This window comes from Syzygium oleosum, unplaced genomic scaffold (genome assembly GCF_021117445.2).
Source record: "Syzygium oleosum isolate NSW1041296 unplaced genomic scaffold, Sole_v2.1 Sole_v2.08, whole genome shotgun sequence".
Classification (NCBI taxonomy): domain Eukaryota; kingdom Viridiplantae; phylum Streptophyta; class Magnoliopsida; order Myrtales; family Myrtaceae; genus Syzygium; species Syzygium oleosum.
The window spans coordinates 108,485-134,919 of NW_026607492.1; the positions used below are offsets into that span (position 1 = coordinate 108,485).

Here is a 26,435-nt window from a genome sequence, read left to right on the forward strand (position 1 = left end):
TGGACATGTTGCTAAGTTCAAGCAACCACATAAAATCTGTTTAGATCCATTTTTCATCACGTTAATCTAGAGGTCGCTCTCTCATGCCATATTTGATCATAGCCTCTTTGACAAAATTCATGTTTAGGCAATCAAGGGAGAGAAAGGTTAATTATAAGGTTCCTCCACTCATCCAATTCCAATTGTCTGAGACATAACACCTTCCAGGCCATCTCAAAGGAAACACGTCACTATTCAAGTTATCCGCCGCACTCAACCAATTACTACAGAAAATGGTCAAGAACGTACTTCAACCACATCCAAAGAGCTCGTCCTTTCACACATAAGCTGATTTACACCAAACCGATCATGCCAGTGAGTATATCTTCCATCTAAGCTGCTAAAAGGACTGAAAAAAAATGCTTCGTGAAGCATTGTAGAATTAGCAAGTTAAGTAAAAATTCTCCCTTGGCCCCGAAACAAAATCAAACCAAGAAACTTCTATGAAGCATTTGTACCTAATGTCATACATATCCATCCATGGCCTGGATGTCGTCATCATCTCCACAGATACTCTCAGCCATTTGCCAAACCTGAACAGCGTTGTCTTCAGCCACACTTGAGATAACCCATGGTTCGTTCTTGTTCCATGAGAAATCTGAGATCTTAGCTTTATGACCCCCATGAGAAAAAAGCAGTTCGGCAGGGCCATCGCTTGCATCTCCCTCTTGCTGTTCATCTCCAATCCTAAATTGAACATGCAAATGTGACAATTCTGTACTACTCATTCAAAGCAATTAGATAAATATGAGTTGCTGCTGCTACTGCTAATAGCTAATCAACCAGTAGTAATAATCTCGTGCGGGAAGAGTGTGTGAGTGCGTGCTTTTGTGTGTGTGTGAGAGAGAGAGAGAGTAATATGAGTAACTTTTAGGTTGAGAACCAACACGTGGATAGTGTACCTGTTGAAGTCCCAGACCATCACCCTTCTGTCCTCCGAGGAAGAGGCTAACACAGCCTCATGATTAGGATCCCATTCTACTTGCAAGACCTCTCCTCTGCAAGATACAGTTCCAAGTGAAAAGGAGACATCAAGCCCTAGTCTCTTGCCATCACGTAGAACATTAGCGTATTGAGGATGAAGCTAGTCATGGTAAAATCAATCTTAAAGAAACACGACACCCTCTACAGCTCCAATACGAAGTATCTAAATCTGCTTTTAAGTTCTATAGGCTGCACATAAAAACTGCAATCTTTTGAAAACTAATGATACAGTAAAGTCTCAGATCCATCACGTGGGCAAAGAACATACTCATGGCTACTAAAGACATGCAATGGTGTGGAGAGCTTCCGCATGTCAAACAGTCCAACTGTTGTGTCTGAAGACGCGGTTGCTAGAATCCAGTCATTATACGAGTTGAAAGATACAGAATTCACCTGGGAACAAAGCATGAGAAAGATACTTTAATTGCAAATCTATTAGCTACGCAACGATCACAACGTAAACATATATAATCACTAAGAAATCCAATTACATGTGTCAGGGTATTAACAATAAACATAAGGTGTTTTGCAAAAAAACCAAGAGCAAAAACCAATGAATTGAAGGAAATTCATGGCTGTCTAACCTCTTTCTCATGTGCTTTGACACATTGCTGGGGTTTATTCGTTCGCAAGTCCCAGATCATCAATTGACAATCATCACCGACAGACCCAAATAAGCTGTCATTCTTCAAGTGCCAAGACACATCTCCAACCGCAGTCTCATGAGCCTAAAAATGACAGTTCCATCTCCACATAAATACTTGGTAAAACTACCAAAGTCATACGACGATTGGTAAGCCCAAACTCCTATCTATCATATATTACCTCGAAAACATGCATTGCACTGAGCACTTTATCCTGTGCCGCAGCAGATATATTCCAGAGACAAATCTTTTTATCATGGGACGCGCTTAAAAGGTAGCCTTCTTTCAAGGGGCTCCAAGACAATCCATAGCCTTCTCCATCATGACCCGTCAACCTCAAATCCGGATCAAACCCACCCTCCTGCTGCTTCGCAGCCTGCTTAGAACAATCAAAAACATAAACCTCGCAACCATTTGTCTTAGCACCCACAATATCATGATTCTGCGGCATGAACCGCGCCCTGTTCACTTCCCCATCCACGCGAATCTTTTGCGATATCTCCACCTAAAACCAGTGAGAAAGATAGGGAAAAACATCAGACAGTACTATTCAAGAATCTCCAGCATGGTCGACAGCGAGATTGACCACATTCTTAAAACCGGCGGCATACAGCAGCTTTACATAGAGAAACAGTCGTGAAACTGCGGCAGCTCGACACTCATTAGAACAACGAGAGGAATTATAAAGGTGGGAATTACATCGAACACTTAGAACGCACCAACCAACTCCAGATAAAACAACACAAAATCAACAGTTCCACCGAACACCACGTGATTCAGCAAAGCAATGCCCGCATAATTGTTCAACCGAAAAGAGCCGAATAAAATTTTCGCGGTGCCGAGGGGACCGACCTTGGGGATCGCGGCGGCGTCCTCCTCGCCGGAGCCATCGGATTGGGAAGGGAGGAGGGCGTCGGCGAGGACGAGGAAGTTGGGGACGCCGTCGGAGGTGTGGGTGCCGAGGATGAGGCGGTGGACGGCGAGGGGAGGGTGGTCGCCGGCGGAAGAGGGGCGGGGAGGGAGCGGGGCCCAGTGGACGGTGAGGGACGGCCACTCGAGGGCGTGGGAGATGACGAGGTCGTAGAGGATCGGGGTGTTCTTCTTCCACACCGCGAACTCCTCCTCCAGCTGCTGCAGCTCCGCGCTTTCCTCTTCCGCCATGGATGCTCCCTCTCTCTCTCTCTCTCTCTCTCTCTCTCTCTCTCTCTCTCTCTCTATCTCTCTCTCCTGTGTTCGCGCTTCTTGTGGCGCCGCTTTTTCCCGCCAAAACTTGTTGGTGAGGGCTTTATGCTGACCGGGGATGATGGGCCGACTGTTCGGCTACTAAGGCCCAGCACCTCCCGGTATCATCTTGCTTTTTCTTTTTTTTTTCCACCTTTATTTTTTTTTGACTTTCTAGCATGGAAAACTTGTTGACTTATTTTCATTTGATTGAGAACTTAAATTCTAAATCGCGATTATTCCTTTTGATCATTTTCATATTGATTGAGCCTTTTCAGGCTCCGTTTGTTTCGTGAAACGAAAATGAACGATTTGAAAAATACTTTTTCAAGATCGCTTGAAATAATTAGTCGATAAAAACTATTTTCATTATTGACAACGATTTACGTTTAAATATTTTTCATGAAAAGACGAAAATATTTTTTCCTTCATTCTTTTTTGTAAGTAATACGAGCAGTCATTTTTAGAAAAATATTTTTCAAATCATTCATTTTTCGTAAAGCAAAACGTACTCTTAAATTCTATATCGCAATTCTAATGCATTCATATCAAAGCACTTGTGGTTTTGGGAAAATAATGTGTACACAAGTGACATCACGTCATATTTTACACTAGCCCATTCAATGAGTGGTACTCTTGGGCCCGCCCATCAAAATTTGGCAAAGTCTCTCCTCTCTCTTCACGGCCTCTCTCTCCCTCCTGACTTACACGCTCTGCTCTCTCGAGCAAGCGATGCCGCGGGCGAAGGCGGCCACGGCCTCGCCAGCCACGAGCAAGGTTGCCTTCGCTCGTGGCCGGCTAGGCCATTGCAAGGCTCGCCTCGTCCAGATTTGGGCAAGGCGGCCGCCTACGCCTTGCCCAAGATGGGCGAGGACTTTGCAACCCTAGTTGCATTTTTTTCTAAAGGCTCGACCATGGCTCGGCAAGGATTTGAAGAAGGCTCGGCCGTGGCTTTGCCGAGATATGGAGGAGGAGTTGCTTGGCCTTGGCTCGATTGAGACATCCGAAGAAGGCTTGGCCATGCCTGATGGCTAGCCAGCTTCGGCGACCCTCGCCGGTGAACCACGCTGTTGCCTCCGCCTCGTCCGTTGCCTCCCCCATCGCCTATATCATATTTTCCAAATTCCTGCTCATCTATCCTCCAAGTTTTTGTTGAGAGTCGGGAGGGAAAAAGAGCAGAGCAGAGCACATGACTTAAGGAGATAGAGAGACCGCAAAGAGAGAGGAGAGAGACTTTGCCAAGTTATGACGGGTGAGCCCAAGAACGACACGTATGGCTCACTAAATGGGCTAGTGTAAATATGATGTGAAAATCACTTGTGTACACAATATTATTTTCTCGTGCTTTTGGGTACTTATTATCCCTTCAAACAATTTTTTTAAACTATCGTCACGAGGGAAACCACTCGTGTTGAAAGGGTACGTCTATCATTCAACATTCTTAATCTTATCAAATGCGTGTTTGATGGCACGATACGAAATTAAAAAAATTTGACGTGGCAATTTCCAAGTAGTACTTATGTCGGGATTAGGAGGTTGACGCACACGGGTTTCGTCAGATTTGGCCAAATGAAAAGCGACGAGATATTTCCCATTGCTACCCAACATTCCATGAGATGGTGCCAATCTTTGGAAGAGGTAAAAGCCATGGACGTCATTGATGTGAAGATAATGCCAAAACATATATATGTCATTTGCAGAGGACCCCGTTTAAGTAATAGACGAGCTTGTTCAGTATCTCAATCCTACATAACCTAGTAATGGCAGAACAGAAACAAAGGGCAAAAGACAAACCAGCAACACATCACACGATTACCAATTTACAGATTCGCACAGCTTGACCGCGAGGAAAGCAAAGTATGAGCGGCATCTGATTTCAGGGATCACGTTCACATGACGGCGCAAGCGGTCGGGTTTTCGTCGCTGAACGCGGTGGTGTAGCGGACCTCGGTGGAGCTCGCACGGGCCAGCTGGTTCGTCTGCGGATCCTGCGAGTACCTCACGTAGCCCGCCGGCGCCTTCTTGTCGTACACCCCCTGCGCGTACGGGTGCTCGACCACGTCGTACGGCACGTACGGCCACAACTCGGCCCTCTTGCCCGTCCGGTGGCTGATGCGCGCCACCACCTTGCCCGGGTCCACGTACCCGACCACCGTGACCTTGTTCGCCTTGCGCTCGATGTCCACCTGCTGGACACCCTTCATCCCCTCCACCGCGCGCTGCACCCGCCTCTCGCACCCCTCGCAGTCCATCTTCACCTTGACCTCCACGGTCTGATTCAAATTGCAGCAAACGCACAAACCCGGCTCAGTATATTGAACAATGAAATGCTATCGATGCAGTTGCATCTGAGTTTCTACATCCCAAGAACTTCCAACGCCAAAATGCTAGTGGAGTGCTCGATATATTTGTTTTTCAGGGTTAATCGTGAAGGACTAACTTTTGAATCCAAAGTCATGTTTGACAATTGCTACAGATACATAAGGAAAAGAAGCATCCATTTTACCAGACAACAACAGAACTGCAAACCGCAAGTGCACATGGCACGAGATACTTTAGTATCGAGTAATATATATTTAAAACTGGGGAGAGGATTAATCTAATTCCATTCAGGTGGACTCTGCTCCTGCTCAGGCTCTGTCCAGTGGACGAAAACATCTACAGCGGTGGAAGTTTTGCTTTTGCTTTTGTGTGTTAAAAAGGGGGAAACTCATGCTTCTTTTTCTTTCTTTTTTTTCAAGGCATGGAAACATAATCTAAGCGGCACTTGCCCAAACAGTTGATCCCAAAAGCCAATCTGAGACCAGCAACGTGGTCGGAAAGTCTCTTGAGTTTCCGAGTGGAAGGAAAGTGGCAAGCTCGTGGGCAGTTGTTTCTCGCGTTGCGTTAATGGGTTGGCCTAGATGCGAACCAAGAAAGAGATCAAACCCAGGAAAGGCGACACATATCATCAAAGATTCTGGACTCACTTCACTGGCACAACAAAACCAGATTCAGCAAGATCACCGATCGTTTTTAAATCTCCAGTCCAGATCAACAGACAGTCCCTAGATCTACTGATCGAGAGCACATCAACACAAACAAAGAAACTGAACAGCTGAGCTCGTCAAGATCCATCAACCAAGCTCAAAGAAACTGAAAAACTGAGCTCTTCTACTTTCATAACATCGTCATAAACGAACACACGTGTAACTTGGTAACAAGAAGAAAGTGTCGAGGGCTGCGAGTATACCTGCAACTGCCTGCGCTTCTTGAGCTTGGAGCTGCCGCCGGAGCAGTCGAAGAGGTCGGAGAAGTGATCCAGAGCTCCCATTTCTCTCGCGTTCTTCTGCTCAAACGCGGGCGCGCTTGTGTTTGCGCAAATCTTACTTCTCGAAACGAGACCAATCGATGACAACCCAACACCAACACCACCGAAAAATATCCCAACTTTCAAGTGCCTATCAATTCACAGTGAAGACGCGAAGCTCGAAGCAATGATGAAGCGCAAAGACACTGGCTCTTTCTTTCAACTCTGGAGGAGGGGGTCCCTCCGTGCTTTATAGGGAAGTTCAGCAGAGCTCTGCACTCTCACGAGTCGGAACACGCACGGATCTGGGCCGTCCGTCCCTGCCCGGCTGGGGCCTGGTGGGTCGCGCGCCACGTGTCCTCCTCGGAGGGATGGATTTCGAGATGTCAAGCACATGGCCATGGCACCGCCCAAAGCGGGGAGTGGGTCAGTGGGTCCCCGGTCGTTTTTGGAGGGAAATGGAAGGTGGCGCCCACGCTCGCTGTCACGCGCGTTCAGATAGCGCGTCGTTACCTGTCTCTCCTTCGGATGCGGGTCGGTCCCACGAGGGAATCGAAATCGAAATTGGAATTGAAATTGAAATCGAAATCGAAATGTAACTCTCACTTAACTTTTCGGCCGGGCCCTCTTTTAATTATTCTAGGATCCCTTTTTCAATTGAAAATGGTTAGTTGCACATTTAGAGAATCTTCGAAAATATTTGCTAGGTTTACATAACGTATTCCACAGCGCATTTGGTTCTTGTACGTTCAATTGTGGTAATGGTGGCGCTTGATTCAGTCTCAATATATTCATAGATGTATTATTTCCCGTTTTTTCTTCCGATGTTAATGATTGCATTTCCGGATAAATAAAGATTGCGCGATTTTTAACTTACAGAGGTCGCCTTTATTAACGCGACGTAGGTAGTTTTTTTTTTTTCAGTAGTTAACTGACTAAGCACATCGGCGATGGTCAAGATGGTTCGCGACGAAAAAAGAAAGTTTCGCGACCTATATATCATATAAAACTCTCTGATTATAACCTTTTTGTATTATCCCTTAAAAAGGGTTGGATGCGATGACAGATGCTACTACTCTATTAAGATATTATAACGAGAGTCTTATACCTATCGCGAGATATCTAGATTTAAGATTGCAAAGAAGCCGTCGCCCGTCACCACTCCCAACCAATATGTCCGAAGCAGGCGAGTCCTGTCTCCCCACTCCCATTAAGCCATCAGAGAACCCATCACCAAAACTAGGTACATGGCACTATTTCGAGGAAAACCACCCAAATCGATCAGAAAATCTATTGTGCGGATTCAATTCATTCGTAAACTTTCAAAATCCCGACAATTTAGTTCTGCACCCTTGTACGAAATCCAAATGTAAACCTTACAACTAATTTTAGCTGGAAATTGCCGATATAGCAGTCATGTCATCGTCGGCAACTGGACTCTCGTTATACAACCATAGCAATCTCCCCGTATTTTTTATTCTAGGTGCGTGCATTCATGCATTGTGATCGGATCCAAACCATGTCAAACCCTCACACGCGCACGACCACATAGAAAATGTCGAGAACACACGCTAAAAATTTTGACAGCAAGGAAATAGTTCTCGGAACAATGTCATGCATGCACACTCCTAAAAAATAAACAAGTGTTGTCACCTGTAATTTATCGGTGCCTACCCTGCTAGACCGTTATCATCTCCAAATGTTTCTTCTTTCTCGGACCTAAGTGTCAACTTAGGACAGAGATCATCAACGCCAAATCTCGCTTATCCATAATTATTACTTCACTGACGATGCCGAGAAAAACCATACATATTGCTGTCATCATTATACACTGAACAACTCTCGGTGTGATCCGATCCTTTTGTTTCCTGTCGGCCGGGCTTCCTTTCACGCGTTATCTTCGTCAATCTATTGCCTTTCTTCTCCACTGTTTCTAGGATCCCTTTCCCTCAACCTCAAACAGCAAACCCTACCTCTCCGTTGTCAAATCGAACAAACCAAAATGTTCCACATCGATTTTGCAGATGGGGACTAGCGCTTACTGTTGGTAGATAGATAATATGTGGACGAAACGTGAAAGCCAAAGGTAGCCGAGATAGAATCATAGAAAGGAGGTGAGGAGGAGTCAATGCTCGAGCGGTCACCGTCCGTAACTAACGAGCCATTGTCTTCATATATGCATCTCTCAACTTCTTGTGCTCCGCGAAAGTCGTAACTCCCACACGGGCCTCCATTAGTTTCTATCGTACTTAGTCGCAAACATGCAACGGTACTACTGAAAAAATATATAAAAGTTAGATAGGCCATGTGGGTTCTCCGTAATAATTACGACCCATCCCTTTAGCCTCGTATTTGCTTTACATTTCATGACCGCTCTCATTTAAATGTGGGAGAAAAAGTCACAAAAAACCCTAAATTATATCCACCATGACACATTTACTTTAAAATTTTTTCTTGTATCATAAAAAACCCTAAACTTGTACATACGTGACACATTTACCTTCCGTTAAGGTTCCGATAGATGATTTTTTAGACAAAATAACGTCATTTTTATTTCATTTATGTCGCACGGGCGCCGCGTCAACACTATTTGCCTTCCGGCATCCATGCAAGCATATTTTTAACGGTTCTCGTTGACATATATTTGACGGATAGATAAATGCGTTACACATGTATAAGTTTGAGATTTTTGGTGTCACAAAAAAACATTTATGATAAACATATCACAATAGGCATAGTTTAGGGTTTTCGATGGCATTTGCCCTAAATTCAAGAGGAATTCTATTTTCAAACCTTTTATTTTACCGAAACAAGTCGACTATGTGTCAAAACTCCAGCGAAACTTACAAACAATGTCTCTAAATCAACAAAAAGCTATGTACAGATGTGTGGAGATGCATTTGTGAGTTGTGTTAAAAGAATCCCACATCGAATAATTTATGTGTTGTAGAGTAGTTAATATATCAAAATTGACTCATAACTCATTGAATTTTTTTTTTAACGAATGTGAGTTCAACTGGATTTATTGATAGATTCAGACTTAAGCTCATGGTGAAGGTATTGGGCTTCCGTTGCACTTTCCTTCCTAGGCGAAAGTATCGGGCGATGAGTAGTAATCGCGAAGCGAATACATAATAATATACTAGATTAATACGTATATACTTTTTCAACGATCGTACAAGTGACTACAGGAAATTGAGGGGGCAAAAAATCTAAGTAGCAATCCAATTGTGGTGGCCGGGTCTAGCCCATTTCTGGAACTGGAAGAGCGTGGTCGAGTGAACGCTCATTTTTAGTTTTGCTCGAGGAATTTTTCAATTTTATTTTTGTTTCCCCCCCCCCCCCCCTAAATTTGATAAACAAGCGTTATTTGCCGTTAGTCATTCGGTTGGGTTAGGGAATTCTGCGGCAAAGAAGGCCCAGGCCCAATCTCAGGCCCAAGACGCGACCCCATAAATGGGCTTGAAAGCCTCGGGAAAGTCTGCCTAAGCTTGAGAAGCCCACCCGATCGAAACGTTTACGTTGCCAGAATTGCGAAGGTCGAGCGGGCAATTTCGGGTACGAATGGAACCGTTCCTGCCTGATATTACAAGATCTATTACGACGCTGGACTTAAAATTCAATCCGTGGGATCCTCATCATCATCAGTTTGCAGTTCTTGGTATTCGCATTCCTTTTCGTACACGACGAGGTGAAAAACGCAAGTGAAATCCGTTCTTCCTCCGTAAAAACAGGAGAAGCAGCAAAAAGCCTTTTTCCCAAATGACAAGAAAACGGGACAAGAACAGTGAATGGTCAGTGCATGTAACAGTGGAGCTTGGAGCGAGCTTGGAGCTTTCTCCGAAGCTGACGAAGGACATGGGAAACAGCACAGCAGGTCGAGAACGAAGAAAACTCCTCTCTGATGAATCTTTGCTTGAAAGACAAGCCAAGCAATAGAAAAAAAATCGCAGGACAAAACCAGACACACCATACCCCAACGACAGACCAAAAAGTGCAAGAGACTTGCATGCTATTGGGGGGGTCAGCCACGCGGTCTTTACCGCATCCCAAAGCGGTCAAAAAAGAGAAACACGAAACGGATTCGCTTGCTGCTTTCTCGTACGACATTGAACGAAAGAGCGCCAAACCAAAAAGGAAGACAGTACCCGTATCGAACTGTTAAAAGTATAAAACAAAATGGCGGATTTCACGACCAACAGTAATGTAGTGTAGCGTGTGTCGGTGTCCGACTCAGAACGATGACGACGGTGACGTGGGTCTGTTCGCACCGGTCACGTTCGCCACGGATTGCACGTCGACCCGGCTTCTTCGACACTCCTTTCTCTTCCCTCTTCGTGTATCGGGGTCAGGAACGTGTCTGTGTTTGTGCGTGTTCTTGTTTTTGGGCCCAATCATGCGCGAGCGTTGAAGTTGGAAAAAGACGGAAGCATTATCGCCACTATTTTCCCTTCGTTTACACTGTCTTGTCATGATGACCCTCCTTCAAAAAGAACAAGGAAATGGAAGACCTTTGTCTCCTCCCGTTATCAACACGACGGGTCGTGTAGTAATGATAATGATCATGATAACAGCGTTATGCTGGGTCGTGCGGAGATGCGTATGGTTTGAAAAGTCAGAGATTCCGCTGATTCAGCTCTAAATTTTTTGATTTGGCCAAACGTGACTTTTGATGATTATTCATTATAAACATTTCGGCCAATTTAAGCTAATAACTGCTGACGTGGTGGTCCAGTTAGCACTAGCAGGTCTATGGGGGCATGACCAGCGATCCGACGGGGCTCAAAATTACGTTATTCGAGGAATTTTTTCATAATGTTTATCCTTTCCCTTTCTTCCTTTTACTTACCGGATTGGCCGGCGAGGATCTAGGTGAGCATTGCAATCCTTGCTCATGGCTGACGATTGGCAAAGAAGAATAGGAAATAAAAGAAAAAGCGAAGAAAATCTAAAAAATTGCGAACAACCTCATTTCATTTAATATCGTCCACGTCAGCCGCCGGCTGATACTAACTAGACAATCATGTAAGTGATTTCCGAACTAAATTTGACTGGACGGATTACACTGGACAATTGTCAAAAGGTTATTACATCGACCGAATTGGAAATTGTATGATCAAATTGGAGGCCGTATAATATGTTTATGATATTTTAGACAATTATTTCTATAAAATTATGTATGTGCGAGGCGGCAGCGAAAGCCAGAAGTGGAAAGTTCTCTTTGGTTTTTTCCAGCTAATGGCATCACACTTTCATGCTGGAACTTTCTCACTCGTGCCCTTAAATGATCCACACGCACCAGTCGATTAAATTATCCATATCATGCACCTTCCCCATTATCTTCTCCACCCCATTTCATCACCCCATTTCGTCATTATTCAATGCAGGAGAGATGAAGTTATGGAGGGTGGTGGTGGAGGGGGGTTCTACCATCATCTTCACCACGTCTTCTGTCCACTTTCCTCCCTTACGAACTCGTGACTCAGGGCCTGGAACTGCTTCCACGTGTGTGCTTTGCAGCAGCGAGAATTGGGAATTGGTGAAAGGCCACTCGATCCAGCAAATCGTATCAGAAAATCGCGAGGAAGATGGAGTGAAATTTCTTCGCACCATCCGACCCGTCGAGCGGGGTTAGTGCGTGGTCAAAGCGTCTGCCTTGTTTGTCTGCCATGTCGTCTTCTTTCCTTTTCCTTTCCGGGTGACGAACCCAAGATCGGGAGATAGACTTCATTAAAAGATGAGATGGCCCCCGGTAGAAAAAGTTAGGTTCGGCTTGTTATATTATAAAAACCCGATGAATCAAAAGTAGGAAAGCGAAGAGAAAGAAAAATAAAATCTAGGTTTTTTTGCTCGTGTCGGTAAAAAAAAATACGGTCGACGTCGGTCACACTTTCCGTCATTGGCCGACAAAATGGGAGATTACTCTTTAGCATCGAGTTAGCGAATGATAATCATGTTAACGTGGCCAAATAGTTCTGCATAGACAAAGTCTACATGCTAAATTCCGAAGGAGACGTTGTTGCGTGATCTTGATGCATGTAAAACCCAATGCATGGCACCGTTGGATTCCATGGGACCTACTTGGCGCTTATCTCTTCCGATCACCCCATAATTTTTCCTTCTCAAGAGACGTGTATTAACAAATAAGACCGGGGTCACATCGCTGGGTGCATCAATCAAACTCCGTATCACGCACGGGCCGCGGTCCCTAATCCCCTTCCCGATCCTCCGGTCACTCCACCATCTCCGGTCTCTTTCGGAGCCACTAAAACCGATGAGCAAACACCAAACACCAAAGTCCTTGAACGACACCAACCGGATGGAACAGCTCACCTTCTATAAAAAGTTAAAGACATTGCGAATCGAAAATCACTGGTCTCCCAAGATAGAGTCTCCACGCGGTTGTTTGGACCGAAGGGAAAAGTTTGTGCGGTCGTTTGATTCTAGCTTTTCGCCTTTATGGGGTCAAGGTCAACCAATGGCCTAGATTCATTTGACAAGTTCTGTCAGACACCGAGAAATCCATGTCCTGTCCTTGAAGGGGAGTGAAGTGAAATCGGGAAAATCAAAGCCACAGTCTAAAGTCAAGAAGCCGAGAGCACATGAGGGGAGGGGAGCCTTCAACAATAGTGGCAGGTGCAGCAGAAGCTTAGATATCACGAGATCATTCACATGAAAACTTAGGGGTTTAGTACATAACTTGTAAGACCCCCCTCAATCTGTCGTTGATCTTGACTAAGTAGGTAGCATTTCTGAAGTTTAATACTTAATTACGTACGTCGGAGGAAAACAGTACTAATCACAAGCTGCATTAAGATCTGAAGACCGTCAAACCTCACAACACAACCCTATTTTTCCATGCTGCGGGGCAAAGCGAGAATCCAGCTAAGCTAAGACTATAATCCCAAAGGATCTTTGCCATGTTAGAAAAAGAAAAAGGGGAAACAGGGAAGGAACATCGTGTGCATGACCCAACGTTGACGACATAAATTGATTACTTTCGAGTTTTCGACCATCGCAACAGATTTTCCTGTAGCGTTTTGTACAAACCTTTGATTCCAAAACTAGGCCAATAGGAGTGATGCGATGGGCATGCCGCTCCTCGAACTCCGCGATCGGTCTTTCGTAATGTAAGTCGAGCCAGTTTAAAGTAGATTCGGGCAAACATCCCCGTTCCAAAACATTCACATCGGTCCTCAAGCAAGAATCAAAAAGCATGGAAAAAAAAAGAGAGGCTCGAACGGCACGATCCCTCCGTCACCCTAGAATGAGAGGGTCGATCTTGCAAAGTGCGACTCGTGAGGGAACAATGCCTGCATCTTTTCGAATCAAGACTAATCGAAAAGCGGATTTCAAACCCACTCTCTCGAATTCACAATGGAGAGGGACGCATCACGAACCATTTCTTTTTCCTCGTGGGTTCATCAGGTCAAAAGGGCCAGTGAACAACAACATGGAATCATAGGATAAAGAGTAGTAATTCTACGTGGGTGTTCTTCCTCATTTTTCCTCACTCGGGCGATGGGGATAGAGACTCCAGAGGAGACGACTCGAGCAATGCGTCAACGAGAAAGTGGTTGAGAAGTTTACACGAGGGAAGACTTTCGGGCGTCCTTTTAGAAATCGGCGTGTTCTCGTTTCCTTTTTCAAAGCCGTAGTTGCGCCCTCGAGAGAAACCTCGGTGGTTATCGTGATAACAAAAGACAAAATAGCAAGTCAATGAGGGCGAGAGGTGTTGGCGGAACGTGACGGTGGTTGTCGCGAGGCTTCTCTTTTCGTGCGTTCACATGGATCGCGCCATTCGCCGCCGAGGAGCCGCCCACGACTGCGCGGTGGCGGTGGGAATTTTAATGGGGGGGCACTGCATGGCCCGCCACCACCATTGCCACTGCCACTGCCACGTTCACGACACGAACACCATCATCTTCCGGAGTGCTTCTTGAATTTGCTAGAGAGATTACAAAGTTATTCGTCCAAGAAATAATGATCCTTCGAATTTCGTTGATGAATGTATTTGGACTCTTGATTAAATAGTTGATGAAGAAAATCATCAGTTGCGAAATCCTTGAACATATTATGACACTCTTTCGTACATTCCTATGTTTTAGACAAAAGTCAATGCAGAATAGTTAAACCTCTTACTTTTGGGTTCTCGGAATAGTTACACCCATTATTGATCTCTGTATTTCAAGCTTTTCGTAAGCGGTTTTTGCTTCTCTTCGAGATTCTCAAACGATGAATATGTTAAATGATTTTATGTGTCAATATTCAAATTTTGAAAGGCTTTTGTTATTTGATAACAGAAATAAATAAAAAAGTAATGTATCAATGGAGAAAATTATTTAAAACAGATGGGAAGTCGTAACCAAGATCAAGAAGGGGGTTGTAGAAGAGAAAATTCTCATATTCTTCGGGAGCAAGCAAGAATTGCTCTTTCCAAGATGCCGCTTGGATAAGTGACTTTTGGGTACGAGTGTACACACACACATATATAATTGCTAATTATATATATGTGTATATAATTTGGTTTTTATGGTCAGATAATCAAAAGGGGTCTCTTCGTACACTTTCCAAAAGCAAAGGGGATAAACATTGGAAAAGTAGATTGCAGAATAGGAATTTCGACAGGACTGAAGCATTTTGGCTGATGGGGGAGATGTTGCCATGATTTTAGGATCCTCAAACCTTCCAAAAAGTGCTTCTTGACCACATCTATTCCGAGCATTATCAATGTAAATAAATTGTATATCCAGCGGCCGTCACCTTTGGACGAGATGCAATCTTTTTAATCAAAATTTGGCTGTTGTCGAGGAATGTCCTGGGAGATGCACATTCATTTCGATAACTATTATTACTCATATTTAAAGAACATCGTTTAAAAGAACTCAACCGTGTTTTGATGCGCAGGATGGTTTTCAGGATGTCTGTTGATTTCCCTTGAGGCACTCGTCACCACAACTCTCGTAAAATAGTTTGGATGGATGGTTTTCTTCTCCTCAAGGTCCAGACATCACGGCTTCATTTAGCCGAAAACCAAAGCAAAAAATCATTCTTATTTTTTCAGTAGAGCCGGCGTCGCAAGGGGATGTATGTTACCTTCTGCCAACAAAACTATGAAAACATCAATCTACATAAAAGTGAATCTAAGAATCATATCATAGCCCACATACCCACATGCTGGAAATGAGATTAGGTCTAAATTAAGCGCACAACCACCGAACAAACGCCATTATTAGGTATCGGAAAGGCCATAAAAACTGCCTGTAGAGGTGCCACGCCAGTCGCTACTGGCTTTGTGCTAGATGTGTGTATGTTTGATCCATTAATGCCTCTATAATTATTATGATCGGACATTATGTTAAACTTCCAGCTGCAAAAAGATCAGATCTGTCCTATGACTCCACATGAGTTATTATTGCTCGTCAAAGGGATAGCTCCAAGCTTGACTTTCCAACTCCTTTTGGTTTGGTTCTATTATTCTTTGCAGAGTGCTCACGAGCATATCTGTAGTTGCCAGGACATTTCCGAAGCGCTTCAGACTAATGGGGCTCTGAATAAGTATTGCCAGAGACAGCCAGCGTTTGAAGGCAATGTTTGGCCTGCTCGTTGACCTAGTTGTCGTGTCCCATCAAACCCTAATTTTTTACTCGAGGTCTCCATTGCTGCGGACTGAACCGTATGGAGAGTCCTTGACGACGAGATACGAGGTTCATTTCAAGAGGACATCCGTGCATGAATGATATGCCTTAGAAAGCTCATCCAGTCGACCTAACCTCGATACGAAGGAAAGATCCGAAGGAAGCCCGAATTCACACACGTTAATGTACTCGTTCGGATCAAGTTTCATTGTTGTTAGCTAAGTCACACATTAATCATTTCATGTAACACAAATCTTTACACGATGTGGGCATGGTGTGGTTGACCGTCATCCCTAAAACCGGTTATTCCAAAGCACAAGCAAATCAATCGATTTTCTTCTTCTTCATTCAATCGCAACAACAAGATGGTCTTTGACCGGAACCCGTTCCATGCTAACCCCGTGCCCAATTTGGGGTCGAGTTGCGACGTTCTAGGAAGCACACGCGCATGTTGACATTATCGTGTTGATAACTTATAAGCCTAACACTATGTGGAAGTTAATAATTAGGTCAAGTTTGTCATACTAGGTAGGCTCCATGACTCTAACCATTATTTATCAACAACCTAATGGCCTAAAAGAAACAAGACGCGGTGGCCCATTTATTACCATTACTGCTAACAATTACCATCATTATCTTGCACTTGATGGGGTACGACTGAACTGAACTTTGGTTTTGTCCCGAGAGTGGGAAAAGAAGGGTGTCATGGCGAAAACTACGAATTGGTGGGGGGAAAAAAAGGAGAAATTCAGAGTTGAAAAGGACTGGAAAGAAGACAAAACAGAACTGACAAAATCTGGGGGGCCTTGTCCACCCACTCTTCCTCTCGTCTTAACAGTGAGAGCACACCCCCCCCCTCATTGTCCTAAAACTATCGTACAACCTTAAACAAATGTTTTATTATCCCCATAAAAAATTCCCTAGAAAGATTTTCGATCGGGATTTATATTTAATTTTTTGGTGACCCGACGTGGCAGAGAAAAATGAAGATTTTCCAAATTTTTCTCGCAAGTTTTCTCGCTCACCCACTTGGAATTGAATCGAAGGTGAGGAAATTTTCCTCGTTCAAAGATAGCCACTGCCTCTCTCTCTCTCTCTGTCGCTCTCTCTGTGCGAAATCTCTGACCCGATAGTTTAATCACGAATTCTGCATGCGTACGTACGTTCGTTCTTTGCTTTACTCCTTTTCCACAATGCAGAAAAAAGTGGACGAAAAAGTAGCGACAGAGAAGGTCACTATCTCTCTCTCTCTCTCTCTCTCTCTCTCTCTAAGCTCGCTCGCACTTTTCAAGACGCAACATTTATAATTTTCTCTCCTCTACGTTTGATCCTAAACATCATTGCTTCTACTATATATACCGCACTCCCCCCCATTCACATCCTCCAACTTTCCCTTTTGTCATGCGTTCCTTGGAGGAGTCATAGCGCATCTGCTACTGCTCGCAAAACAGAGCCCACCCCCGTACGTTCTCATGCATCGATAGTTGGTTGGACCAGGCAATGCATATGAAGGGGGCTCTCTCGCTTTAAAGCGAAGGGGTCGGCGGTTTTCTCATCCCACCACATTCACGTTCTCTCGGGGAGTTTTCGAGGGCTGGGCTTGGCTTGTTGGTGCAAGATTTGTGCTGGACGTGTGTGATCAGTTGGTTGCTTTCGTTTTTGTTGGGTTTCTGGTTCTTGGGGGGTTGTTACATGGCGATTCAAGCGCAGCTGTACCAGGAAAATCTGGGCTTTCCGTTGTTCGGATCGCAGGATATCGTGGAGAGTCAGAATGGGCGTGGCGGGTTCAACCAGTTTGGTCTCGGCATTCAACAGAGAGTGCAGCTACAGCGACGGCAAGTGCAAGGGCAAGAACAGCTCTACATGCAGCAGTTGCAGCAGTATCATCACGGTCCTTGCTTCCCGAGCGTGCCCACGTCGGAGGACGGCGTGGAGAAGAGCTTGATCGAGAGAAAGATGGCGCATCCTCAAGGCATCGCGACGCTGATTGATCGGCAGGGTCAAGAAATACAGCAGTTTCTCCGATCACAGGTTGGTTAATTTGAAGCCCGACAGTTTGTTTCGTTCCATCGTAGATTTTTTTCCTTGTGGAGAAAGTTTTTGGATTCACTTTCAATTTTGGGGACTACTCGCAGAACGAGAGGCTGAGATTGGTGTTGCAAGAACAGAGGAGGCTCCAGATGCTGACGCTCGTCAAGAGGCTCGAATCAAGAGCGCAGGCCCTGCTGCTTCAGAAGGATCAAGAAATGGCGCAAGCGTCGCAGAGGACGGCGGAGCTCGAGGAGCTCCTGAAGAAGCTCGAGTTCGAGTCCCAGACGTGGCAGAGGATAGCGCAAGAAAACGAGGCCGTGGTCGCGTCCCTCAAGATCGCCCTGGAGCAGCAGCTCAGAGAAAGGGCCTCTTGCGGTTCCAACGACGGCGACGGAGCAGAGGACGCACAGTCCTATTGCTGCGGCGCGAACAGGGACGGGACCGGAACAGGGGAGGTGCAGGAACAAGAGAACAGGGCAGTGACAACAACTAGTGGGGTCGAAGGAGGATGGAGAAGAGAGAGAAGGACGACGACGACGATGGCTTGTAAGGCGTGCAATTCTCGAGCGGCGTGCGTGATGTTCCTGCCTTGCAGGCACCTGTGCTCATGCAACGCCTGCAAGGGCTTCCTCGATCGCTGCCCTCTCTGCGCAACGGCTAAGGAGGGCACTGTGGAGGCTCTGCTCTGATTTTCGCGCCCTTCCCTCGGAAAGGTAAAAGCGGAGGCGACGACGGCGACGACGGTTGAGAGAGGGCTAGGGGACACCCCAAATTTCAGTGGCAGTAATGTAATGGCAGTGCGTGGATTTTCCCTTCTTTTGTTTCTTCTTCCTTTTTTGGTTTTGTGATGGTGGGAGGCAAATTTTTGATGTCACTGCTTTCTAGGGAGTGAAAAATGTGTTAGTTAAAAAGAAAGGGGACAAAATCAATGAACAGAATTCTAGGACAGAGAGCATCTTTTCCTTTTCCAGGATTCATTGCCATTTCTCTACTCTGGTTTTTTACGTTTTTGGAGGTGATTTGATTACTCGGCGACACTTCGCCTTTCTCAGTGTGACAGCAGAGGAAGGGCAGATCACAGAGCAAACAGCAGCGCCGGATGCGGGTGAGTCGACAGGCACATCACACTTAAATAATCTAACTCCAAAAATACAAAAAAGTCTCCAGCTTTTCTCTTCTTGCCACATCTCCCCCATCCCATTAATGGAGCTGCTGCTGGTCCAGAGGGAAGGGGCGGAAAAAAGGTCGTGATCTTCTGAAAAGCAAATGAGCAAAGCTGCCAAATTAATGAAGACCCGTCAATGATAATGAACAAAGCGGCTAGAAAAATCTGACCCGACTTCTTAAAATCGCAGAAGACTTATCTCTCTTTCCCCCCATTAAATCCACACACGCAGGGAACACAGATCGATGAGTAATGCTCTGACGGAGCCAGATGATAATGCAGGACAGAGCAAACCACCATTAACGGAGGGGCTTCAGGTCCTTATTTGGGTGCAACCCTACGAACACCTATGCATCTCAACAAGGGCTGTGATCAGCTGTTGGGGCATTGAATCGAGATTTGAGCGAGAGAGACACGGAGAGAGATGATGATGATGATGATGATGATGATGTTGTTCTTGTTTTGATGGGGGGGAGAGAGAGTACGGGGGGAAAAGACCGGCGATCCTTATTTTCTGCCGCTCCGTACAAATCTCTCGTGTCCTTCTTCTTCTTCTTTTTTCCTTATTTTTCTATTTTCCCGATTTTGATCCGACGTGGGCGGCTGACGGATGATGCTGCTGTTTCGCGTTCTCCGTGGGGGGCCCACGGCGCAGGAATTTTGGATTGTTCTGCGGCGCTTCGATCGACGGTGGCGGTGGCGGTGGCGGGGGCGGGGGTTGCGTTTCCTCGTGATGTCTTTCCTCTTTTCTTCACCGCGTCGATGGGTGGCTGAGGGATTCCGGGAAATCGCGGCCGACGTGGAAAAACCGGGAAATGCCACGTCGGCGCCCCCCCGGCAATTTCGGGATTTAATAGAACCGACACTATTGAAAACAGCACCCCGATTAAAAAAATAATAATAACGTACGGTGGGAGACATTAATGGTTGGTTTGTCTTCGATGGGGGAAAAAAATCAGAAACCTAAAATGTGTTAGGGAAAGAAAAGAAAGACGTAGACAAAAAAAAAAAAAAAAAAGGGAAAAAATCACCAAAAATCCCAAATTTTGCCATCTGTGACACATTTACCCCGAACTTTTTTTTGTGATACCAAAAACCCCTAATTTTGCTTTTTGTGACACATTTACCCAAATGTATTTAGTCCATAGGCATTTTCGTCTTTTCGCTTTTTTTTTTTTTCCTTTCCGTGAGGGGGCCTCGCCGGCGTCGGCGAGGTCGCCCTCGCCGGATCCGGCGAGGGGGCCCTCGCCGGCGTCGGCGAGGGCGGCCCTCGCGGCGGCGGCGAGGTCCGCCCTCGCTGGGCGAGCAAGGCGGCCCTCGCCCGGGCTCGAGCGAGGTCGACCCTCGCTGGCGCCGGCGAGGGTCGACCTCGCACCGAGTCGGGCGAGGGCCGCCCTCGCTCGCCCGTGCGAGGGCGGACCTCGCCCGACGCCGGCAAGGGTCGCCCTCGCTGGGCGAGCGAGGGCGGCCCTCGCCCAACTCGAGCGAGGTCGACCCTCGCGCGATACGGCGAGGGTAGCCCTCGCACGGGCGAGCGAGGGCGGCCCTCGCCCGACTCGGGCGGAGGTCGACCCTCGCCGGAAAGGAAAAAAAAGAAAAAGCAGAAAAGACGAAAATGCCCATGGACTAAATACATTGGGGTAAATGTGTCACAAAAAGCAAAGTTGGGGGTTTTTGGTGTCACAAAAAAAAGTTTGGGGTAAATGTGTCACAGATGGCAAGGTTTGGGGTTTTTGGTGGTTTTTTCCCAAAAAAAAAAGTTGAAATTCAAATTTGCGAGCAACTGGTAATTTAAAATATTAGATTTCATTTCGGTCATTTTAAAACTCGTTTTAATAGTATATGATTCCGTCCCTTTCTTGGTTATGTCGGATCATACTGTATCTCGATACTACACGTGCACTTTCATGAAATCGAAGCTATTGTTCGGGTTTGCTAACTGACATATGTGCAGCGGAATTACTTTTCATTAAAGAACGTGAATTTGGATGATTTATCAGTAATGTCCTGATATCAATCGCCTGCTATAATAACAAAGATCCATGTTGACGCGTTCGTGACTAAAACGCATACATTGTTTCTAGGAGCTATTCCATTCGTCGACCCAGCACGAGTGGATGCACGTCTAACACGACGAGATCCGATGAAGATGGGGAGTCCTACATTTGACCAATCAAAGTTCTAAGTGGGCAATCAAGTGGGGCTGGTGGTTCATGTGTTCTTCGTTTGTTTATTCTAATTTCGACCCGAATTCAACTTCGAGGAATTTCGGCAGAACCAATTTGGGCCCCTCTTGGCCCAATACGAAAGGTCCCGTTAGGCCCGATACGACATTATTTTGAAATAGTACCAGCGAAAAGTCCAGATTTGATAGAATAGAATCGCGCTGATTCAGCTCTGTGTCGGATGCAATTAGCTGCAAAACCTGCAGCAAGGACAAAAGAAAGAACCAAGTCGTGCAATCAGGCCACGTTCCCACATGCTCGATTCTAATTCCCGCAGATACGCACGACATGCTGGGCTCCCCTCGTTCAATTGAGACGTGTTCTCGATGATGAGCGGTGGAACTCGGCGAAGGCTGATCCGACGTCGAAATGGAGAGCAAAACGAGTCCGTTTTGATTCCCGAACAGTTGATAGAACACTCTCGACACTGCTTTAATTCCATCTCGCGGTGCATAGGCCTTAGCTAGTCGACCTGTAGCCGCGGATCCGTCCTCCTATTCCGGCAGTCTCTTGCTCCTCATTCACAGCTCCATCCGTGTTTGACTCGTGCCATCATCCATCTTCAGCCGCAAGATTATGCAGACTCGACAAGCCAGAAGTCAGCAAAGATTTAAAGACGAAGGTTCAGGATCGAGAACGGCTCTGTTGCTCCATAACCTTCTCTCCTCGTTACACTTATCTCGACATACGCAGAATGTCCGGCCTCAACCTGGTTGCACTGCTTACGAACACACATCGACATTGAGACCTCCATCAGCAAAGGATTTTGTTGGCAGCAATGTCGTTCTGAAGTCTTATTTCCAGACAGACTTTTTGACTTCGGGATTGCTCCCAGTGTCTTTGATTCTTAATTTCAGGCACATACCTAGGGTTCCTGATTGCCACGTCAACCATCAAATGTTGCCATCAGACTTTAGAATGGTGATGGTCCTTAAAGTAATGACATGGTTGCATTATACCCCCAAAAAAAACAAGCACACCCCGTGTCTATGTCGATCTTATTTCTCTATACTAGAATGCATCCTCGAACATTTTGATTTGGACTAGTGGGTGTGGCCAAAAATGCAATATTTTTTTTTCCCTTGTACCAAACGTTAAACACCTAACCCCTCGAATCTTAGATACACCCTTTTTTTTTTTGTGCGAGCGCATATGTTCATTGATAATCATTAGAAAGATATGCAGTTATCTAAAATCTATTTTGTCCCGTACCAAAAACTCGAGAAAATATATTTGAAAGAAATGAATTAGATCAAAGAGGAGTTATTCAATCTGAATGCTCAATCTGTATAATACCGCAATATCTTTTTAGTAATAAATCAGTTGCATGATCGAAATGTGCCACGGTTAGTTTTATGATTACTCATATGAATTACATGTAATCAAGCTCAGGGTTGAAGGTTTAAAAGCTCTTAACCTACGAATGACATGGCATGTTTCGCACGCATGCCCCGATGCTAGAAAAACACTTCCTCCTCGGACCCGGAGGGGGGGGGGGGGTTTATATGCAAAATTCATCTATCATTTTGGGTACATTTTACAAATAACGAGGAATCCGGGGTCACGAATCAAATTCCTTAAGTCTCACGCAAGGAATAATGATAGTTGTACACAAATACTTGCGCAGTAGAGAGAGAGAGAGAGGGGCATCGGGAGTTCTTCTTCCTTCAATCGGCTCTCGAAATCTGAGTTTCTCCCCCGTCTCAGGTACTTCCATTCCTCTTCTTCTTCCTCTTCTTCTTCTTCGGCGCCTTCTCCGAACTGGGTCACCGCGCGAAAGTTGAAATTTTTACTGTATCTATCGAGCACGGAGCGAGCTCCCGTCACTTCCGTTGGACCGGGTGCTTTGAATTTGCTCGTGGGTCGCATCCGGCGCGGAGGTTCTGATGGGCTTCTGTGCTGATGTGATGTTTTATCTGCATTTCGCGATTGCCCGCGCCTGCGTATTCGCAGTATCGTCTCGCGTGTGCTTCGGGATTGATTCGATGCTGAAGTGTGTGTTGAGGGTGCTGTTGATTGGCGCTGTGATACGGGTTATGTTAGTGCAGGACCCGTTTTATGCCGTCTTAGTCACGGTGGAGAGGCTCCGATGGCGGGAAAATCGGCGGCGAGACCGAGGAAATTGTCTGTGTACCTTTACATTCCGAACGTAATCGGTGGGTGGTTGTCGCTTTTTGTTGATTTTGATGTTCAGTAAATTTTGATTGCTGGTTTAGATTCTTAAGTCTGAAGTGGTCTATGAGAGCTTGGAAGAATGGACTTTTTAAGTGACTCCCGTTGGTGCAAATGCCAGGTTATATAAGAGTGCTCATGAACTGTGTGGCATTTGCGATATGCTTCTCCAACAAAAGGATATTCTCGGTTCTCTATTTTATAAGGTTGGCCTTCTTGAATTTAAATGTGGTGTTTATGTTTGAAGGCGTAATTAGAACTCAAAAGGTTGGAGTGAATTGACAAGCCTGTTGTTTCAGCTTTGTATGTGATGGCGTGGATGGTTGGTGCGCTCGCAAATTCAACCAAGGTGCTCACTCTTGGAGTTTCCTGCTTTTGATTTTATTATTCCATTATTGCAAATTGAGATATAATGTTTGCTCAATGTAATTTCAAAGTGATAAAGTGGTTGCCATGTTACCTATTAAACTGCTACTCATATTAGGATCTGTCCTTGGAAAGTTTCCTTCGCATTCCATTCCTGGAATGGAGTTCCTGGTCTTGTTTTGAAGTAAAATTGTCTCTTTTAGCCATAAGATTGGATATATGCCTTTTTGCTAATACATTTTGAATAGTCATACTCAGAGCATTTCCTTGCAGTATCAAGATCTCGCTATCTGGATGTCTCTTTATTTTACTCCCTGTTCCCTTTTCATTTATTTGTGCATGTTGAGCGCAGTGTATTTGTTTTCTTTCTTCGTTTCTTTTTTTTTTTGGGGGGGGGGGATATTGCTTGAGGCTTAGTGTGCATGTTCCTGAAACACTTATATCATGATGATCTCACCCTGCCTAAAGTTTTACGTGCTTCAGAAGTTCTTAAAACATTACTTTTATTAGTGCATTCATTTTGTTTGTTAATATACAGTTTCGACTTTTGGAGCTGTTTTGGACATGGTAACCGACAGGTTAATGCTCTTTCCTCCAATGATACGATTTTCTTCTGAGCAACTAATTCATTAATTTTGTCCTATCCTGTCCTTAGAACTGGAAGGTTTGATTAGTTTTCTTCATTTTACTGTATTATGCTGTTTGGCTTGATCATCTTTTTTACTCCAGGATTAGCACTGCTTGTCTGCTGGTAATTCTTTCTCAAGTGTACAGGTAATTGAACCCAAACATCTCGCTGTGAGAAATAAAGAAAAAGCGGATTTTCTTTGTTCTGATTTTCTTTGCTACAAAAGCTATGAGTAACTAATTGGGGAAAGCATCGGGATTGCTGGTGGGATGTTTACGCAGGCCTGGTTTGACTTTCCTGTTATTGCTTGCACTAGATATTGCTAGCCATTGGCTGCAAATGTACAGGTAATTATTCATCTTCTTAATTTGGGCTACCTTGAGATGTCTTATGGTATTGTGCAATGGTTGCTGTTTTTGCCGTTTTCTCATTCTTTGGACTGCAGTACTTTCTTGACAGGAAAAGTTAGTCACAAGGATGTGAAGGACAGCACTAACTGGCTTTTCAAAGCTTACTATGGAAATCGAATGTTTATGGCATTTTGTTGTGTGGCATGTGAGGTACTTGTGATGGGTTTGTGATTTGATTTAGACAAATAATATCTGAATTTCCTGATTTGCTTCTGCAAAATCATGTAGGTGCTTTACATCCTTTTATTCCTTCGTGCGGAGAAAGAAACTGAAGATTTGATAGATGTATGTCCTTGCCTTGTCAGTTGCACTAAACTTTCTTGATGCCATTCTTCTATTTCCAAGCTTTGGTATTTGTTTTTTCAGGTACTTATGACCTCAGCCAGACAAAGTCCATTTCTCTTCGTTTTACTGGCTCTAAGCTTTTTTGGATGGACAATAAAACAAACTGTCAATGTTATACAGGTAGAATGGGATTTCTCCAAATCATTTGCGATTTCCGCAATTGTTTTATGATAAAGTAATGCAACTTCATTCTTGTTTGTTGACTATGCAAGTCATTGTTTTCGGTTCCTCTGTATTTTTGCGACATGCCAGAACTTTATCCTGTGTGTTAATATTTCTGTTTTCTTCTCAAAGTCCAAACAATCCTAGGTAGATTATTTCCTGGAGTTATTACGTTATCCGATTTGTTTGGCTGTTCCTTTCCTTTTTATGGACCTTTGCATGTATACATGGTCCTGGACTAGTGTCTGCATCACAATTCAATTGCACATTACCAGTCTATTTTCATCACCTGACTCTGCAGCTAAGTGGAATTGTCTCTTTAGCAGTCATAAGCCAATTCTACTGGCAGTATATTCTTTTCTTTCCGTTCCTTCTAATCCGGTTGTATTTAAGCTGTGATAGCATGATATGAGAAATTACGCCAATCTTTTTTTTTTTTTTTCATGTAGTTTTGACTAATCTTTGTCGTTTGAAATTCTTGTCCTTTTGTCTGTCCGATGTAGATGAAGACGGCAGCAGACGTTTGTGTGCTTTATGACATCAACAAAAAGCAGGGTTCTTAGTTCTTTTCTCTGCATGATGGGAGCAGCTTTCTAAAGCTTACGCCTGATCCGTGCTCAATTTTGCCCATTAGAGAGCAGACTTGTAACAACCGTTTATCTTGTATGCTTCTGCTTGGCCAAAAAACTTGTATGCTTCAAAAAGCTTCGGAAACAGATTACTCAGTCTTGCATAACACACGCCTTTCTCGTGTAGTCAATAGCCTGCTAATTGCATAATTAGCAACTTGACAATGTCCACTGTTGTGAATACTGAGCTTTGTTTTGGTACAGATTCCTTTCTTTTTGGAAGCATCGGCTGTTACAACTTCCTTTTGGAATGCTCTATATTTTACTGTCCTTCAATTACATACGATTATAACCAGATAGATGTGGTACAGATGTCACAAGTCCCCATACTTATGAGTATAGTCATCCTTTTTAATTGCCTCATTCATATCGCAACTGTGAACTTTCCTGTGTCATGTGTTTCTTTGCTTCTGTCGTCTGGAAAACTCATGAACTTACAATAGTATCAAGACACGAAGCTTTTGAGGGGTTTTTATATTGCGCCTTT

The 26,435-nt window shown here is 44.7% G+C and overlaps 4 protein-coding genes across 5 annotated transcripts; 2 read left to right on the plus strand and 2 right to left on the minus strand.

Moving 5' to 3' along the window:
- Positions 1-213: 213 nt before the first annotated feature.
- Positions 214-2,873, minus strand: LOC130138774 (WD-40 repeat-containing protein MSI2-like). The gene is made up of 6 exons (XM_056313848.1): positions 2,520-2,873; positions 1,849-2,172; positions 1,608-1,751; positions 1,292-1,416; positions 942-1,037; positions 214-726 (listed from the first exon to the last, which is right to left on the minus strand). Exons 1-6 carry the CDS (start codon positions 2,826-2,828, stop codon positions 504-506), a joined length of 1,221 nt encoding a protein of 406 aa, XP_056169823.1. The 5' UTR covers positions 2,829-2,873; the 3' UTR covers positions 214-503.
- Positions 2,874-4,551: 1,678 nt separating this feature from the next.
- On the minus strand, positions 4,552-6,389 carry LOC115672462 (heavy metal-associated isoprenylated plant protein 26-like). The gene is made up of 2 exons (XM_030594275.2): positions 6,121-6,389; positions 4,552-5,161 (listed from the first exon to the last, which is right to left on the minus strand). The coding sequence occupies exons 1-2, from the start codon at positions 6,199-6,201 to the stop codon at positions 4,778-4,780; spliced, it is 465 nt and encodes a 154-aa protein (XP_030450135.1). The 5' UTR covers positions 6,202-6,389; the 3' UTR covers positions 4,552-4,777.
- A 10,795-nt stretch (positions 6,390-17,184) lies between these two features.
- Positions 17,185-18,794, plus strand: LOC130134402 (probable BOI-related E3 ubiquitin-protein ligase 3). Its single transcript, XM_056313624.1, has 2 exons — positions 17,185-17,846; positions 17,951-18,794. The coding sequence occupies exons 1-2, from the start codon at positions 17,508-17,510 to the stop codon at positions 18,533-18,535; spliced, it is 924 nt and encodes a 307-aa protein (XP_056169599.1). The 5' UTR covers positions 17,185-17,507; the 3' UTR covers positions 18,536-18,794.
- A 4,076-nt stretch (positions 18,795-22,870) lies between these two features.
- Positions 22,871-26,190, plus strand: LOC115672918 (probable CDP-diacylglycerol--inositol 3-phosphatidyltransferase 2). 2 transcript variants are annotated; one of them, XM_030594919.2, is made up of 11 exons: positions 22,871-22,943; positions 23,285-23,392; positions 23,530-23,614; positions 23,708-23,757; positions 24,313-24,352; positions 24,504-24,548; positions 24,684-24,749; positions 24,848-24,962; positions 25,041-25,097; positions 25,179-25,277; positions 25,823-26,190. In XM_030594919.2, the coding sequence occupies exons 2-11, from the start codon at positions 23,326-23,328 to the stop codon at positions 25,880-25,882; spliced, it is 684 nt and encodes a 227-aa protein (XP_030450779.1). In that variant the 5' UTR covers positions 22,871-22,943; positions 23,285-23,325; the 3' UTR covers positions 25,883-26,190. The 2 variants fall into 2 exon arrangements, with proteins under 2 accessions (XP_030450779.1, XP_056169562.1); XM_056313587.1 differs by lacking the exon at positions 25,179-25,277.
- The last annotated feature ends 245 nt before the right edge of the window (positions 26,191-26,435 follow it).

What these genes read in the sequence shown, in the direction of transcription:
- LOC130134402 (XM_056313624.1), top strand. Translation starts at nt 17,508, where the DNA reads ATGGCGATTCAAGCGCAGCTGTACCAGGAAAATCTGGGCTTTCCGTTG. An exon ending in AGCAGTTTCTCCGATCACAG is followed by an intron (nt 17,847 to 17,950) that starts GTTGGTTAATTT and finishes GACTACTCGCAG; the next exon opens with AACGAGAGGCTGAGATTGGT.
- LOC130138774 (XM_056313848.1), bottom strand. Translation starts at nt 2,828, where the DNA reads ATGGCGGAAGAGGAAAGCGCGGAGCTGCAGCAGCTGGAGGAGGAGTTC. An exon ending in ACGCCGCCGCGATCCCCAAG is followed by an intron (nt 2,173 to 2,519) that starts GTCGGTCCCCTC and finishes CACTGGTTTTAG; the next exon opens with GTGGAGATATCGCAAAAGAT. An exon ending in GTGCAATGCATGTTTTCGAG is followed by an intron (nt 1,752 to 1,848) that starts GTAATATATGAT and finishes TGTCATTTTTAG; the next exon opens with GCTCATGAGACTGCGGTTGG.
- LOC115672918 (XM_030594919.2), top strand. Translation starts at nt 23,326, where the DNA reads ATGGCGGGAAAATCGGCGGCGAGACCGAGGAAATTGTCTGTGTACCTT. An exon ending in CGCTCGCAAATTCAACCAAG is followed by an intron (nt 23,758 to 24,312) that starts GTGCTCACTCTT and finishes GTTAATATACAG; the next exon opens with TTTCGACTTTTGGAGCTGTT. An exon ending in TTGGACATGGTAACCGACAG is followed by an intron (nt 24,353 to 24,503) that starts GTTAATGCTCTT and finishes TTTTTACTCCAG; the next exon opens with GATTAGCACTGCTTGTCTGC.
- LOC115672462 (XM_030594275.2), bottom strand. Translation starts at nt 6,201, where the DNA reads ATGGGAGCTCTGGATCACTTCTCCGACCTCTTCGACTGCTCCGGCGGC. An exon ending in AGAAGCGCAGGCAGTTGCAG is followed by an intron (nt 5,162 to 6,120) that starts GTATACTCGCAG and finishes AATTTGAATCAG; the next exon opens with ACCGTGGAGGTCAAGGTGAA.